General features: G+C 42.1%; 1 protein-coding gene across 3 annotated transcripts in view; it reads right to left on the bottom strand.

The window, feature by feature from the left end:
- The window catches only part of LOC124795520 (peroxisomal acyl-coenzyme A oxidase 3-like), a 342519-nt gene that overhangs the window by 244207 nt on the left and 80401 nt on the right, over positions 1–17911 (bottom strand). For all 3 annotated transcript variants that reach the window (XM_047259589.1, XM_047259591.1, XM_047259590.1), the window contains exon 2: positions 104–231. In XM_047259589.1, the coding sequence (XP_047115545.1) occupies positions 104–106 (3 nt within the window). In that variant the 5' untranslated portion in view covers positions 107–231. The remainder of the gene's footprint in view (positions 1–103; positions 232–17911) is intronic.

Raw genomic sequence — 17911 nt, 5'->3', positions numbered from 1 at the left:
ATGAAGATTGGGAGATTACTTCAAAAATATGGCATAAAAATTTATATTGATCCCTCCACAGAAGATAATCTACAACTCCCAAAACCAGACATATATCACATACCATGTGAACGTGGCACTTCAAATGTCAGACAGACTATAAGAACTGTTGAACAAAGATGCACAGAACCCAAGTGTTACACCCAAACTCAAGGAGCCAAGTACATCAGCTGTCACAGAACACAGTCTCACCTGCAAGCATAAAATGAAGTATAAAATTGCATGTGTCATAGTGCAGGAAACAAATTAATGGGACAGTACATTAAAGAAGGCAATCAAGGTCAGAGTATGAAATGTTATCAGGGGTATTAAATGGTTTAGTGAGGGCTGTTGAGATGTAAGGTAGATATCATTTTCAAGATGCGGATATATAAGTCTTCATTTTTAGTTCTCGCATAGCATATCACATTTTTCTTTGATGAATGTAGTTGTATCAGCCTAATTCAGTTTTGACACAGTTCATTACTCTATAATAAATGTACAGACCCATGTAAAAGAAAACACTTTTACCTAACAATTCATTCCAATTAAGCATTTCCAAAGTTTTATTAAAAAATTCGTAAATGTATAGAGGTATGACAATGTTGTCAATAATGATCAAAATACAAAATCAAAAATTAAAACTATAAAAAAGTAAAAATATTTCTTATTACATATTTCCGTCTCATGTCACACAAGTGGTATTATTACTGATTTCAACTTAGTGCCAAGTTATCATCAGATAATCTGAATACATTAGACAGTAATAAATCAACTGAACAGTGCAATACTGCTTCCAGTTGGTCAAGTAAACACACCAACACTGATTTGGAAAATGTGGCCTAGCTCACGGACTTCCACCTCTACATGCAATACATGAACCAACATAATTGCTCAATCATTACTGAAACTTTACTGGGATGTTATGTTGGAACTTGTGTTGAAAGTGTCACCTAATCAGAATAAGATAACTTTTGTGTGATGGGAAAGAAGAAATATTAGACTGACCAAGAAGTTATCCACCTCCCATATTTAACTGAAGAGAAACAGTCATGGTGCAGACCAAATCAGAAACTAGAACAGAATAGTTCCAGGGGTCGTTCATGTAAAATAACTCCATGATCACAAAACCAATACTATACCAGGCTATCAGAGTCAATTCCAGCCTTGGCCTTTAAATCTGTCAACAAAAATCAGTTTCTGACATTTAGTTTTAAATCATTCAGAAGTTGTGTCACATATAAACATAGGATGATAAACATAGCCCTCCAAGTGTGTCGATTCACCAAAAAGAAGCCATAATATTAAACTTGGATGGGAATTCTTGCATGCATCACAAACAAAACACGGACTGTTGAATATTGGTGCTTCAGATCAATGAAGTTACTTAAACAAGTCCACTCAGCAACAATTACTCTGAGCAACTGTCTACCACTAAAGTGTGACTTATCCTACCTTCCTCACAAGATGAGTTCTAGTCTACAACCTGCATACCCAGTTAAACTACAAAGCTCTAAAAATGCAGAAAATAAACTCAGCCTTATAAAAGGGGTCCTGAAATTTCAGCTCATTTCCATCAGTGCAGAATTTTGCTATAGGTTGGGTTGGTTTGTGGGATTGAAGGGACCAGACAACTAGGGCCATTGGTCCCATTCTTCATGAACTTGAAACACCCACAAAGAATAAAAACAAACAATGGAGATGACAAGAGATGACACAGGACAAGAAAGAGACAGACAGGGACTAGACAAAAGGAATTAAAATCATACCGAGTGTGACAGTGGTTGGCTGACCATAGAAACAAAAAAGGAAAAGCCAACCACCAAGAAATGCACTTAAAACCCCAGTCTAAAATTGTAGACCAAAGGCCAGACTCAACACAAAATAGGACAAACACTTAGATCAAGCGATAAAAACCCCCTGCATGAATAAAACTCAAAACTAAATCTGCCATTGCAACGTCATCTGATAAAATTGCAGGAAGCGTATCAGGCAGCGCAAACGTCTGCCTGAGCAGAGTTAAAAGCGGGCAGTCCAACAAGATGTGGACCACCGTCAAAGCTGACCCATAGCGACATAAAGGTTGGTCCTCACAGCACAATAAATAGCTGTGCATCATCCAGGTGTGGACAATGCGCAACCAGCAGAGGACAACAGAGTCCTTGTGAGAAACCTGCAAAGAGGAGCGCCACGCACTGGTAGCCTCCTTGATGGTCCAGCCTTTGTTGGGTGAAGCAAGGGTGCGCCATTCTTCACCTCAGGTGTGAAGTACCTACTGCTACAAAACTGACCTGAGGTCACTCTCGGGAAAGCCAGTCTTCAAGGCTGGTGCATTGACAGCCTGTTTAGCCAGCGTGTCAACACATTCATTTCCCAGGATGCCAACATGACCCGGGGTCCACACAAAGACCACAGAGCAGCCGCAATGGGCAAGAGTATGGAGGGACTCCTGGATAGCCATCACTAGAAGAGAGCAAGGGAAACACTGGTCGATAGCTCGTAAACCACCCAGGGAATGACTACAGGTAACAAAGGACGCACCTGGGTAGGAGAGGATATACTCTAGGGTGCGAGAGATGGCGACCAGCTCGGCAGTGAAAACACTGCAGCCAGCCAGCAATGAGCATTATTCATAATGATCCCCTAGAGTAAGAGCATAACTGACGCGACCAGCAACCATCGAACTGTCAGTATAGACAATGTCGGAGCCTTGAAACGTGGCAAGGATTGAAAGAAAGCAGTGGCGGAGTGCCTCAGGAGGGACTGAGCCCTTCAAGCCCTGTGCCGAATCGAGCCGAAGGCATGGGCCGGGCACACACCACGGGAGTATACACAGAGGGGCCCAGAAAAGAGGAGGAAGAGGGAAAACCTCAAGCCCAGAGAGAAGAGCTCTGGCGCGAACCGCGATCGTACACCCCAACTGGGGCCGCTATTCCGAAAGATGGACGACCGACGATAATTGGGATGCCCAGGCAAGCTACAAACGTGTGTACCATAAGCGACCAGTAATCGTTGGCTCTGGAACTGCAATGGAGGGACACCTGCCTCTACAAGTATGCTGTTGACAGGGCTTGTCCAGAAAGCTCCAGTGACGAGTCGGATCCCGCTGTGAAGGATGGGGTCCAGCAACCACAATGTGGAAGGGGATGCCGAACCGTAAGCTAGGCTCCCATAATCTAAACAGGACTGAATTAATGCCTGGTACAGCCGTAGAAGGGCAGACTGACGGCACCACAGCTGGTGTGACTCAAGCGATGAAGAGCATTAAGATGCCGCCAGCATGTCTGTTTAAGTTGTCGAATATGAGGGAGCCAAGTCAAGCAGGTATCAAAAACCAATCCAAAAAACTGATGTGTCTCCACCACAGCAAGAGGTTCACCACCAAGATAAAGCCATGGCTCAGGGTGAACGGTGCGTCACCGGCATAAATGCATAACACAGGTCTTGGCAGCCGAAAACTGAAAACCATGCGCTACAGCCCAAGACTGCGCCTTGTGGATAGCTCCCTGCAGCTTCTGTTCAGCAGCTGCAATACCAGTGGAGATATAGCATAGGCAGAAGTCATCAGCGTACAAGGAAGCTGAGACAGACGTTCCCACTGCTGCAGCAAGCCCATTAATTGCAATTAAAAAGAGGCAGACATTTAAAACAGATCCTTGCGGTGCCCCATTCTCCTGAACTTGGGAGGAACTATGGAAGGCCACAGCTTGCACACGGAAGGAACGAAGCAACAGAAAATTTTGTATGAAAATCAAGAGCGGACTTCGAAGACCCTGACCATGAAGCGTAGAGAGGATGTGATGTCGCCATGTCGTCTCATATGCCTTCTGCATGTCAAAAAAGATGGTGACCAGATGCTGACGGTGGGCAAAGTCTGTATGGATGGCAGACTCCAGGCACACCAGATTATCGGCGGCAGAGCAACATTACAGAACCCAGCCTGAGACAGAGCCAGAAGGCCCCCAGACTCCAGTAGCCAACTTAACCTCCAGCTCACCATGCATTCAAGCAACTTGCGAAGAACGTTGGTGAGGCTAATGGGCCAGTAGATGTCCACCTCCAGTGGGTTCTTGCCAGGTTTCAACACAGGGATTACAATGCTTTCCCGGCATTGAGATGGGAACTTACCCTCAATCCAGATGTGGTTGAAAAGGTCTAGGAGGCATCACTGGCAGTCCACTGAGAGGTGTTTGAGCATCTGACAGTGGATGCGATCTGGCCCGGGAGCCGTATCACGGCAAGCAGCTGGGGCACTTTGAAAATCCCACTCATTGAATGGAGCACTGTACAATTCAGGATGGCGCATGTGAAATGAAAGGCTCCGACGTTCCAACCATCCTTTCAGGGAGCGGAAGGCCAGCGGGTAATTTGCAGAAGCGTAACTCTGAGCAAAATGCTCCGCCAAGTGCTTTGCAATTGTGTTGGAGTCAGTACAGACTGCTCCATTCAGTGAAAGCGCAGGGATGCTGACGGGGGTCTGATAGCCATACAGTCGCCTAATCTTGGCCCAAACCTGCAATAGAGAGGTACAGAGGCCAATAGTGGAGACATTCCTTTCCCAGCACTCCTGCTTGTGTTGGCGAATGAGGCAGCGGGCTCACACACGGAGCCGTTTAAAGGCAATGAGGTGTTCCAATGAGGGATGCCACATGTGACGCTGGAGTGTCCCACCTGTGATCTTTAATCACCTCAGCGATCTCAGGTGACCACCAAGGCACAGTCCTCCACCGAGAGGACCCAGAAGAACAGGGAATGGCAGATTCTGTCACTGTAACGATGCCGGTGGTGACTGAGTGAACCACCATATCAATGGCATTATTGGAAAGAGGCTCAATAGTGGCAATGGAGGTAAACAAGTGCCAGTCAGCCGTATTCATAGCCCATCTGCAGGGGTACCCAGAAGAGTGGTGCTCTGGAAGTGACAGAAAGATCGGAAAGTGGTCACTACTGCACAAGTCATCATGCACACTCCATTGGACATATGGTAATAGGCTAGAGCCACAGATCGGAAGGTCAATGGCTGAGTAGGTGCCATGTGCAACACTGAAAGTGTGAAGGCACCATTATTTAAAAGAGAAAGGTCGAGCTGTGCCAATACTTGCTCAACGGCACTCACGGCCTGTTGCCACTGATCCACCCCACAGAGGGTTATGGGTGTTGAAGTCGCCCAGTAACAGAAAAGGTGGCGGCAATTGGGCTATCAGTGCAGCCAGGACATGCTGCGGGCCATCACCATCCAGTGGAAGATAGAGACTGTAGACAGTAACAGCCTGAGGCATTCACACCCGAACAGCAACAGCCTCTAAAGGGGTTTGTAGAGGTACAGACTTGCTATAAAGAGAGTGAAGGCCGTAGATGCAGATGCCACCAGATACCCTCTCATAAGCTGCCCGGTTCTTATAATTCAACATGGCGTCCGGTACAGTTGTTTATAGTGAGAAAGTGAACAAAAGTTATAGTTGTGTGGTGAAAAACGGAACATACATAAATTATAACAGTGAAATAGTGAAGCTAAATGAACGTGTATCAAGCCTGCAATTAATTGTAGATGTACTAAGGCGGGACATTGCGCATTTAGAAAATGAAAATGCCGAACTGAAAAAGGCGCGTAATATCCCGATCGCCAAAGCAAGTAAAACACGGAACTGGGAGCACAGGACTAGCATGATCACGGAAGAAAGAAGCGAAAAGGTGATAAATACAACGAATGGAACGAACCGTGGCAATAAAAGCAGTTTCAGTGTCCTACCTACAATAAACGAGTGCTCTGAAGTGGATATAGGCCTAAAGACAGAAACAACAAGGCAACATATGTTTACTAGGCCAAAAAGGGTTGGTCGTGTGAAATTCAGTGACTGTAGAATTACTGTGGTAACAAAAAACCGTTTTCATGCACTAGATTCAGATATAAATGTGGAATCCACGGAAAACTGTGACGACAACAACACGCCGAATCTATATAGTGACAAGCACATGAGCAGAAACTTCTGCAATAAACGTGAAGACAAACTCAAAGTGAAAATATTCTCTGATAGCCATGGACGTGAGATCGCAAAAATACTACGTTACAGTCATTGTATACAAGCAACTAGTATTGTCAAACCAGGTGCACCCATCCAAGAACTCGTTAGAAACATAGAAACTGAAAATGATCGTCATATTGTCGTCATAGCAGGAGCCAATAATGTATATAAAAACGACCTCCACAGTGCAACACGAAACCTTAAAGCAATACTAAATTCAACAGGAGAGAAATCAGTTTTTGTAGTCGGAATTCCACATAGGCATGACCTTTCGGAATGGTCATGTGTGAACGTGGAAATCATAAAAGCAAACAGGCAATACTCAAAGATTTGCAGGGCCTACCAAAATGCATATTTTATAAGTATGGACTCCTTGCAAAGAGACTGTTACACGAGACATGGCATGCACCTTAATAACAGAGGCAAGAAGATTCTGTGCCAAAACATCAGCATGACACTGAAAGCATCTGACAACCAAGAAGTAATTGCTGCTCTTCCAGTTCCTTGCTTGACGCAAGCAGAGCCTGAAGAAATGTTTACTTCTATTGCAGCAGTAGAAGTAGAGGTGGAAGCAGCAATTGTACCTACACACATAACAAATGCTGCAGCAGCAATACCTACCACACTTCATCAACAGGATTCAACAGCAGCAGAAGATGAAGCAACATCCAAATCTCCACTGTCACCAGTTGCCACAACAATGCCTACAGCAGCAGCACCAGCAGCAGTACCTATCACACTTCACCAGCAAGATTCAACAGCAGGAGAAGAAGAAGCAACCACCTTATCTCCTCAGTCACCAGGTGCCACAACAGTGCCTCCAGACACCATAACAGCAGTTACATCAACTCCTCTAGTAGCAGCTTCATCTACAATATCATCACAAGGAGGGAAGAGTAGGTATACAACAGTAGATGTGCTACCACTCCAAGTGAACAATTTTTTAGTAAAAGGCAACAAGAGGCAGAAATCCAAAAGATAAGCCCTGAAAAACGTTTGAAAACCAATCACCATAGTGTTCAGTGTGTTAGCAATAAGAGCATGGATCTTAAAATATGTTACCTTAACGTTCAAGGACGGAAAGATAAAGAACTTATCATAAATGAGTTTGGACTTGATAACCAGTTTGATATTTTTTGTCTGAGTGAACACTGGGCTAATGAGAATGAACTTGCAGTTGCCAAATTTGACAATTTTAATATAGTAAATAGCTACTGTAGGAAAAAGCACATTAGAGGTGGTGTGGCAATTTATTCCAACCAGTCACTCAATTGTACAATAACCAAACTAGACCTAAATTCCTTGTGTGATGAACAGCACTTTGAAGTTACGGGTATAATCATTAATAGTCATAAGCTAATAGTAGTATCCATGTACAGATCACCAAAGGGAAGCATTAACATATTTTTAGAAAAAATGGACATGCTATTGAGTGAATTAAGTAATATTAAATGGCTACATTATGATATTGCAATAGGAGGTGATTTGAATGCTGATTTTGATGTTACTAAACGTAAGGGTAGTGTTGCAGATCTGGAAAACTTGCTAAGACAATACAATTTACATCATGTTAATAACAGGCCCACAAGAAACAAAGCATGTTTAGATAACATCTTTGTAAACTTCAAGACCACTGAAAACACATGCGAAGTTGTAGTGTTCCCATTCTCTGACCATGACTCCGTATCTCTAAATTATGCAAGTAAAATTCCCCTCAATAGGTGCAATGCAAACAGACCTGTCCCAACAGTTGTGATTACCAGACCCATAACTGAGGATAAAATTAAAACATTTCGTAATTCCCTTGCTGACAGAGACTGGTTTGGCCATTGTAGTGTCGATGGACATTGCACATCAAGTAATGATCTGCCAGCCAAAATAATATTTGATAGATTTTTTAATGCATTCTTGACCCTATTTAACCATAGTATTCCCATAAAGAAAATAAAAATAATGGACAGCAGCCACAAATCCAGATCTCAAAACAGACAAAATATATGGTACACTAAACAGCTGACAGATCTAAAGAAACAAGTTTTGTTACTGTACAAGATATACAATAGTATGATGTCTGACTGTGCCAAATCAGCCTATGTGGAATGCAGGAATGAATACAAAAAAGCCATCCTGCAAGCCAAAAAAACCTACAATGCCAACAGCATACATAATTCCACCAATAAATGCAAAACTGCGTGGAAAGTAATTAACAGTGCTGCCAGAGATACTAAAAAAGACAAAATTAATATCCCACCACAAACACTCAATGAGTTTTTTATTAATTCAGTGAAAGAAATAGGAGACGCAATTATCAAACCAGACATTAGTCCATCAGAGTTACTCTCCCAAAATTGGGGTAGACAGTCACTAAATACAAGCATGGTAACCTTCTCCGAAGTATCGCCTAGATATGTACAAGGGGTCATAAAACAACTGAAATCATCTGATAGCTTAGATATATATGGCATATCATCCAACCTGCTAAAAAAAGTGTGTGACTGCATTCTCTACCCCTTAACCCATTGTATAAACAAGTGCTTACTTGAGGGATATTTTCCTGATGAGTTAAAACTGTCTAGGATCGTCCCAGTATACAAAAAGGGAGATAAAGACTCTCCATCTAGCTACAGGCCTATTTCAATAGTACCCACATTCTCCAAGGTAATAGAATGCATCATGTACCAACAATTATCATCTCACTTTGAGAATCTAGGAATAATTAATGCTACACAATACGGGTTTAGGAAGAATCTGTCGACCATTGATGCAATCAACACGGTAGTCAGTTACATTCTCAAAGTTTTTGAGAACAAAGGCTTTGCTCAGGTCTCATTCTGTGACCTAAGCAAGGCCTTCGACTGTGTTGAGCACATGCCACTACTAGAGAAACTAGAATTCTACGGCATCAAAGAAAACAGTCTCAAACTATTAAAAGCTTATCTCAACAACCGTAAACAGGTAGTTTGTGTTGGTAAGGAAATGTCAAACATAGAAAATGTTAGAGTAGGTGTGCCTCAGGGATCTGTACTGGGGCCCTTCCTGTTTCTGATAATGATCAATGACCTCCCCTCGTTTATTAGATCCACCACTGTATTGTATGCAGATGATACGACTTTTCTCCATAGCAGTAACAGTCTTAATGATCTTAAAACCTGTGCTGAAAATACACTCATCATGCAGCATATTGGTTCAGAGCAAATAGTTTCCTGCTAAATGAAAATAAAACTCAGCAGATAATCTTCACTCTAAGAGACAAGCCACTATCTGATGACCCTAGTTCTGTTAAATTCCTGGGAGTTTATTTAGACGAAAAGTTATCCTGGGGCCAACATGTAAACTATATTAGTAGTAAACTATCTAGAATAATTTATTTATTAAGACAACTCAGAAATTGTGTACCTGAAACATACATCAGATCATCTTATTTTGCATTTTTCCAGAGTATAATATCCTATGGCATTATCTTGTGGGGTAACTGTAGTCATATACATGACATCCTATTATTGCAGAAGAAAGCCATTAGGATAATTACAAATTCTTCACATAAGGCTCACTGCAAACCCTTATATACTAAACAAAAAATTATGACTGTAATAAACCTCTATATATACAATGTCTTAATCTTTACGAAGAAGAACCTACAAGATGTGAAACATAGAGAAAATGTACATTGTTACAACACAAGAAGCATCAAACACGTATACATGCCTTACCACAGACTATCAAAATCAATAAATAGCTATGAAGTCACAGGGCACAAGCTATTTAATAAGCTGCCACATGCCATACAGGATCTTCCTGAACATACATTCAAAGAAAGACTGCATGAATGGTTTATTGCCCACCCATTCTATGATACCAATGAATTCTTCAACTGTAAAATGCAGTAATCTAACAGATGACCCACTGTACATTGATTGTAATATAAGCTAAAATATTTCAGTAGTCAATACCTTATCACACTGCATTATAAATTGTAACTTCATTTGACGTTGTCAATTGCTGTAATGGCCTAAAGACAATAAAATCTTTATTATTATTATTAATAACCCTGATAGCCATGGAGGGCAGGGGTTCGCATTGCTGGAAGCCAAGTTTCTTGAAGAGCAATGCAGAGGAAAGAGTGAAGGCCAAGAAGTTGTCGGAGCTCAGCAACATGGTGGAAAAAACTGCTGCATTTCCACTGGAGGATGACATTATCCATGGCTGAGAAAGGCGTGAAGGGATCGAGGAGGCAGATTTGCCACTGGGTCACCTGCTGCCATCGATTGAGTACCGACAGGAGCAACATCCATCATGTCTGAGGCGACCGGCAAGATCTAGATCCTCAGTGGATGCCAGAATCTCCACCTCATCCTCAGAAGCAGAACTTTAAGGTAGTGGTGGAGTGGGTGCCACCCAATTTCCTTGGTCTTAGGGCTGCTCCTTTGGTTGCCCTTGCTGGGAGGGCTTCTTTGATTCAGGCTCCAGGACTAAAGGGGACCGTGAAGCCCTACGGCCAGCGACCTGTGGCTTCTTCAGCCGCTGGCGGGTGTCTGCTGTGCTGCTAGTAGGAACCTGGGAAGGAGTGACCCAAGGGATCCCTTCCTAGCGAGAGAAGCTGAACAAGACTTACACTTCTCCGGGGCAGGGGGGTGCTGCTAGCAAGGTAAGTGGTGCAGCAGCAACAGTGAGGGAAGTGCCCCCCACCATCAAGGGGGCAGGTGTGGCCCTTCGGCTCTGAGAGCTGACTGAATGTGGTGCAACGGATGGAGCTGTAACAGGAGTGACAGTGGCAGCATAAGATGACATCATGTGCATGGGATGAAGCCATTCAAATTTCCGTTTAGCCTCAGTGTAGGTCAGTCGGTCCAGGGTCTTGTATTCCATTATTTTCCTTTCCATCTGTAGAATCTTACAGTCCGGCGAGCAAGGGGGATGGTGCTCTCCGCAGTTGACACAGATGGGAGGTGGGGTACATGGAATATCGGGATGGGATGGACGACAACAATCGCAACATATGAGGCTGGAAGCACAGCGGGAAGGCATATGGCCGAACTTCCAACACTTGAAGCACCGCATCGGGGGAGGGATATATGGCTTGACATCACAGCGGTAGACCATCACCTTCACCTTCTCAGGTAATGTGTCACCCTCGAAGGCCAAGATGAAGGCACCGGTGGCAACCTGATTATTCCTCGGACCCCGGTGGACACACTGGATGAAATGGACACCTCGTCGCTTTAAGTTGGCACGCAGCTTGTCATCGGACTGTAAAAGAAGATACCTGAACCATATTTAAGCTTTTATGGAGCATGATAGTATCAGAAATATCCCCCAGCTTCTTACAAGCGAGTAATGTCCATGACTGGGCAGAGGATGCTGCTTTTATCAAGACTGACCTGGGCCGCCTTTTTGACAAGCCCTCCACCTCCCTGAACTTGTCCTCTAAATGCTCTACAAAGAACTGAGGCTTCATTGACACAAAGGATTCCCCATCAGCTCTCATACAGACTAGATACTGGGGCGAATACGTTTTGCTATCATTCATAGTCTTTCGTTCCTCCCATGGTGTGGCCAGGGAGGGGAATGATTTTGGGTCATACATGTTTGCTTTAAAGTGAGCCCTCGAGTGCTTAGAGACTGCTGGTGGTTGGTCACCAGCAAGAGATGTGCCATGCTTCATTGTGTGTCATCCATCCTGATCCCACCTACTCCAACCAAGGGCCCTACCCACGGGCGCCACCCAGTCACAGCAAGGGCCACCTGGCAGGATGGTCATTGCCGGGAGTCACGATGCCCCAGGGAGATAGGCATCTACTTCTTGGCATATGCGGGGAGTTTATGGCGCAGGCATCAGTAGAGCGATCCCTGTGTTGTCAGAGGGCTACAATCAACAGGGTACATGATGGCCCCACCACAACAGACTGGCTACCGTGCTGGATATTAGGTGGTCCATGGTCATCATCAGCGCAGAAACGACACTGCAGAGTGCATGGCGGGAATCACACCCAGGAGTGTATCCATGTCCAAGAGATGGAGAGCGAGTGGGACTGCAATGCAACGACGAATAAGCTGGCTAAAGGCCCCAATGCACGATGGACACAATGCACCAAGTAAGGCGCCCTTCCCCAATTGGCTCGCTCTTCGGAATAATTTTGAAATATGGAGGTCAAACCCGAGAGGGGACCATCACGTTTGAGACTCCTTTTAGTTGCCTCTTACAACAGGCAGGAATACTGTGGGCCTATTCTTACCCCTGAACCTGCAGTGGGGAATTTTGTTATGCAACTACCATCAACTTCCCAGTGGTGGAATCTACTATCTAGCCAGCAACAGGTTCCAACTTGACAGAGGGAGAAAACCAGACAGACGACCCAAAGTAATACAACATATTAACACTGGGTATCCTCTGCCCATCAATGACACTCATATGGGGTGTTTCCAGGTGAACAACGGATGGATCAGATTTGAAGTGGAGATGATGCTGCAGGACATCATCATTCAGTCATAAGAAAGTTCTCAGTCCTCCCTTGTGTCCTAGTGTGGTAAAAAGATAGTGCACAGTGTTTCTCCATCAATTACCACTGGCTGAGCAAAACCACTAAAAATGAGATACATCAATTGCCACAAGCCAATGATGCCTCGAACTGTATGAAGAGAGGAAAGTATTTCTATACTACAGATATGAAAACTGCCTGCTGCCAGATTGAGGTTAATTAGGCTAACTGAGAAAAGACTGGTTTTGTAATACCTGCTGGCCTCTGTGAGTTCAAAATTACACCATTAGGTCTGTGCAGTGCTATGGTCACATTTGAATACATGATACGCAACTTTCTTAGACAATGTATATGGACAACATTTCTTTGCTACCTGGCTTACACTATTGTTTTCCCAAAGATATTTGACAACAACTTAATTTGCTAGACAACTGTGCTAAAGTATACCCACAATGCAGTTGTGTGAATCTGAGAACATGACTTTTCATCACCCATGGTACAAAAATTCTGAGATGCCCAATTAACTGATACAGATTCAGTGTATGTACAAATAGGAACGACCTTTGCTGAGGCAGGAGGTTTCCGCTCATGCGTACTTTTGTTTGTGCTAAACACATGCATTTTCAGTATGAAAATAAGTTGTTGTTGATGATCCTGATATCATCATTGGTATTCAAGTCCAAGTTCCACATAAAAATATACAGAAACACACACACACACACACACACACACACACACACACACACACAAAGTAATGTAGAAGTCATATTTATCTATGTGAGCAGATGAACCCTAGTCATAATTTGCTGTTAGTATAGTTCACAGAAGAAACCTGTTGTGGCTGTTTTGCTTGCAAATGTATAATGAGACTCATTTCACATCACAAAGGCTCTCTTTCAAGATGGGATATACAGGATGTGGCATATGAATCGGTCTGTGCATGACAGTGCACAATCACAATATGTTCCAAAAAGCTGCACACAAAAATGCAATTTTTCAGGGGGTCATATCTCCAGTTCTGTTTATCACTGAGATAAGTGGTCAAGTATTTTGGATAGCCCACAGCCAAGCAACTATTTGCATACCTATCTGCAGATTGGGCATACTGTAGCTATCCTATTGTACACAGTCAAAATTTAAACATTACACACTTCCTCCAGCTCAGGTAAATCCAGCAAACAGTTGATTCTTATGCATTAGGCAGCTTATAAAAGCACAATTTATTAATATGAAATTCCTGTGAAAACCCTGAAAAACTATGATTTTTGTGTACAAAAAATACCAATTGTGGGGATGGTCACTTCTATAAATTCTATTCATGGCCGAGCACCAAAATTATAACCATATGTTCTTAAGGTGACGTTCTCAGGAACCTTGAAAAGTTTTTTGATATATCATTATCCATTTACAAGTTCCAGAGGTTCAAAGTTAACATACTTATGCAAAACATCCAGTCTGAGGAGTAACATACTTATGCAAAATATCCAGTCTGAGGAGTAACATACTTATGCATAATATCCAGTCTGAGGAGTAAATTTAGCTTTAACTGATGTAGTGAACAGATGGCAAGGGTTCTAGCATCTTCACAAGACTACTGAGGCCACAAAACTATGATTTTTGTCAGTTTTTAGTATAATGGGCACTTCATGCCTGTACAAATATGCCCAAATTGGAACTGCAGTGACAAGAAAGAGCTAAAAAGGGTCTTAACATGCCTAAAAAAAATTTAAAAGGACTGTCAAAAATTGCTTAAAACTGGAGAGAGTGCAAATCCAATAAAATATTTCTAACAACATTTTTACTCTTTTAAGACATAAATCATAAGCTGAGCATTTTAATGAATTGTGATTGATGATCAAAGTATCCACAAAAAATGTAATGCAAATTATTTTGTGTTAACCTTACATTATGTGTACTTATTTGTTGTTTATATGTGTCAGAGGACATAAATGTGTTGAAGTATCTAAATAAACTATCAAAACTTTACTGACCCATAGAATTCATTTTATAGAAGCAGCACACCCTGCTGTAGCAGAGAAAAGAAGGGAACCAGTGGAAAAATGCTCGGGTAGGAGCAAAGGCCAACCTGTTCCTCTTTAAAATTAAAATACTATGAGGGAAAAAGGGGCAACCAGATGCCTCAATTCTTATTCCACCTTCCTCACCAAAAATTTTTGCATGGGAACATTTCTGTGCTTTTTTTGTGTTGAAAGAGAGTAGTAGAGAAACAGTGACAGTGGAAGAGAAAGGAAGCAGTCCCAGTGGCAGAGAAAGAGAGAGGACACACTGACTAAGGTAGAGAGAAAGTGGCAGTGAAGGAGAAAGGGAGATGGATGAAGAGAACAGCAGTGGGAGCCAAAGAGAGAGACAGAGAAGATATTGATGGTCAGTGAGAGACAGTAGTAATACAAGAGAAAGAGATATGGATGGAGATAAAAGTGGAAGGAAAATAGGGAGGAAATGAAAAATACAGTTTAGCAGATTAATGGAGACCATACATAGACTTGGGGAGCCTGGACCCTCTCAAACAAGAAAACTTTTATGTGTACGCATAGGGGGAGGCACATTTTGGACCGACATTTTTAAACATGTGAGTACAGGTGAAAAAATAAGTTGAAGTCCCTGCCTCCAGACTTTTTGAGCTGCCAAGGTATGGAAGAGACAATGGCAGTGGGATACTCTGTAAATCAATGAGAGGAAAAGGAAACAGTGGTAGAGAGATACGGATAGATAGTGGCAATGAGAGAAAGATACTGAGTATGAAGACTGGGTAAAAAGATTTTGAATCTGCGTGTTAAAAGAGCATGAATATGTTTGCATGCAAAAATTTTTGGACAAGGAGACGAAATGAGGATTGAGGGAGCTTCATCTCAACTTCTCTAACAGAGTCTTTTAAAGAAGGACATGCTCCGACAGAAGAATTGTTCTCCTGGTTAATAAATGAATGAATGTACAAAGAATGAATGAATGTACTCCCTTAAGTCAATGGCTGATGAAATATTTCCTGAAACACTGAAATATACAACAGCACCAACTATATACCAAAATGAAAATAATATACAACAGCACCAACTATATACCAAAATGAAAATAAAAAGTGGCCTCTAATTACAGACTCATCTTTTTGGAAAGACAGTTTTTAACGAAATACTGAATCACCTTTCTGACAATAACCATTTAACAATAGGTCCATTTGGCTTCTGTAAAAGCTTCTCTACATATAAAACAGATGATGTCAGAAACTCCCTGTTGGTAGAATTAAGCATGAAAATTTAGCCTCTTGGCATTTTATGCTAATTTATAAAGATCTTTATGTATTTCATAAAGGTCTACTGCATGAACTAAAAAGTTGTGGTGTTAAAGGCTTTCCATTTCAATAGTTGGAGTCACATCTTAACAACAGAAAACACAGGGACACATTAAAAAATATTGTAAGGAAACTGCGAAGTTCCCACTCCTCTTCCTAACGTACATAAACCTAGATGATTTACAAAGGCCACTGAGGGCACTTCAAAAACTGTCATGTGAGCTGACTGACACAAGCATACTGATAAAGGGCCCACCTACACCAGACACAGTCAGGAGAATACAGGAATGTGCTTACAAGGTTTGCTAACATACTTTCATTTGGTTCTGTCCTGTCGTATAATCTTCTGGGGGATGCAGCTAAGGGGACAAAAGTATTTATAATAAAGAATCATGCAATATGGCTATTCTGTAAAGTTCAAAATATGGCTCTGTCACTGGATCAGGTTTTTTGCATCTCACATTATTTCCTTGAATCAACTGCCTGACATTGTCAGGTGGTTAACAGACATTACTGCTGAGTGTCACTGTGGCCAGGGTCTGAACCAAATCTGTTACTAGGTGGACCCTCCATGATGCTGCGCAACTTTCAAATGAGGCCTGCATAACAGACCATAGTTGTGCAGGCAAAGGCAGATGCTACTTGCCAATAGTGACTGATAGCCGCTACCCAACAATGACAAGCAGTTACCTCGGAGAAATATTGTGGGAAATAAAAACATAATTGCCAGTAGTCATCGGGCAGGAAACCAAAAATTCCTACACATTCAAAGAAAAAGAGTACATTATTGATCATTCCTATAATTTATGAGAATACTCAGAATTAGGGACATAAATTCTCCTTAAGGCTAGTGTTCCTACTGAACAGGTTTTGACTTGATCAGTACACTGGCAGCTGATAGTGTTCTGTGTAAAGTTACAGCAATCTTAGAAATACATTCTCTGTATAAAATATTTAGAAACTGCTTAAAAGAGCACACTGGTCACATTGGAGTGCTGCAGAACTGTGTCATTAATTTTTAGGCACTCTGGACAGATTGTGCCCTTATATCTATAGGACGACTAGTTACATTCAGTCTACTTTCGACTGCTCAGGTTACGTCGTACATGTTTTCAATTTTTTATTTTTGACTGGGTGTTCAAGTCAATTATTGGCCTTTATCGCATTAGGCAGAGAGGATATTTTTTGACAGTTCTTGTAGTTTTCTGAATTTTTTTAGGCGCGCTCAAGGAAATGTGGACCCATACTTTCTGCTTACCTGATGATCTGCTAACTCTAACATTTATCCATAGACTAGGAATGTTCAGCCCTGTCCATGATGCAATTTTAATGTCACAATTCACCAAGTATGTAATCGGCTATACTTCTCACTATCAATTGTAACCATAATTCGAACACAACTGTAGTGAATGCTTTTTCTAATTTAACAGATTTAACTCAATTGAGTGACTTCGAGGCCACAAAACTAGTCATTAAATAAATTACTGATAAGAGAAGCCAAGTGGTTATTATTTGATACACTACCGAGCAGTCATGTGACTGTCTACCACTGACACAAATCTAGGCAGTGAGATTGTTTTTACATACTAGTCAGATGTATCAAGGCAGTGAAGTAAGATGTGGAGCTGTGACAGAGTGGCAGAAAGAAGCTATCATGTCTGGACATGTCTGTGATCACACTGCGAATGAAGTTGCCCATTTAGTTGGTGTATCGATATAGACCATCAAATGTCCAAAAGGAATGATGAACCACTTGCAGTTGTGTGAACAGCAGCCATAAAAGAAGTGAAACTAATAGGGATTGGAGAGAATGTCATGACTTGTCAGTGAAAATAAGTTTAAAATCTGTTAGGAATTGCTCTTGTCACTGAAGCAGGTCCATCTCAGCCAGATTATGAGCAAACACTACAAAGGGAACTGTACACAATGAATGCTGGAGTCAGAGAGCCACAAAATGCCACTGGTCACAGTAGCTGCACGTGTTTGGTGGGCCAAACAACATTGAAATTGGGCAGTACCTGGCTGGGAGTATGTAGTGTGATTAAACAAATTGCTACTTCTGGTGTTTTCTGTTTAATGGGGGATAG

This window comes from Schistocerca piceifrons, chromosome 4 (genome assembly GCF_021461385.2).
Source record: "Schistocerca piceifrons isolate TAMUIC-IGC-003096 chromosome 4, iqSchPice1.1, whole genome shotgun sequence".
Lineage (NCBI taxonomy): Eukaryota > Metazoa > Arthropoda > Insecta > Orthoptera > Acrididae > Schistocerca > Schistocerca piceifrons.
The sequence above is the reverse complement of the archived record's forward strand: the minus strand, read 5'-3'. Positions and strand labels throughout refer to the sequence as shown.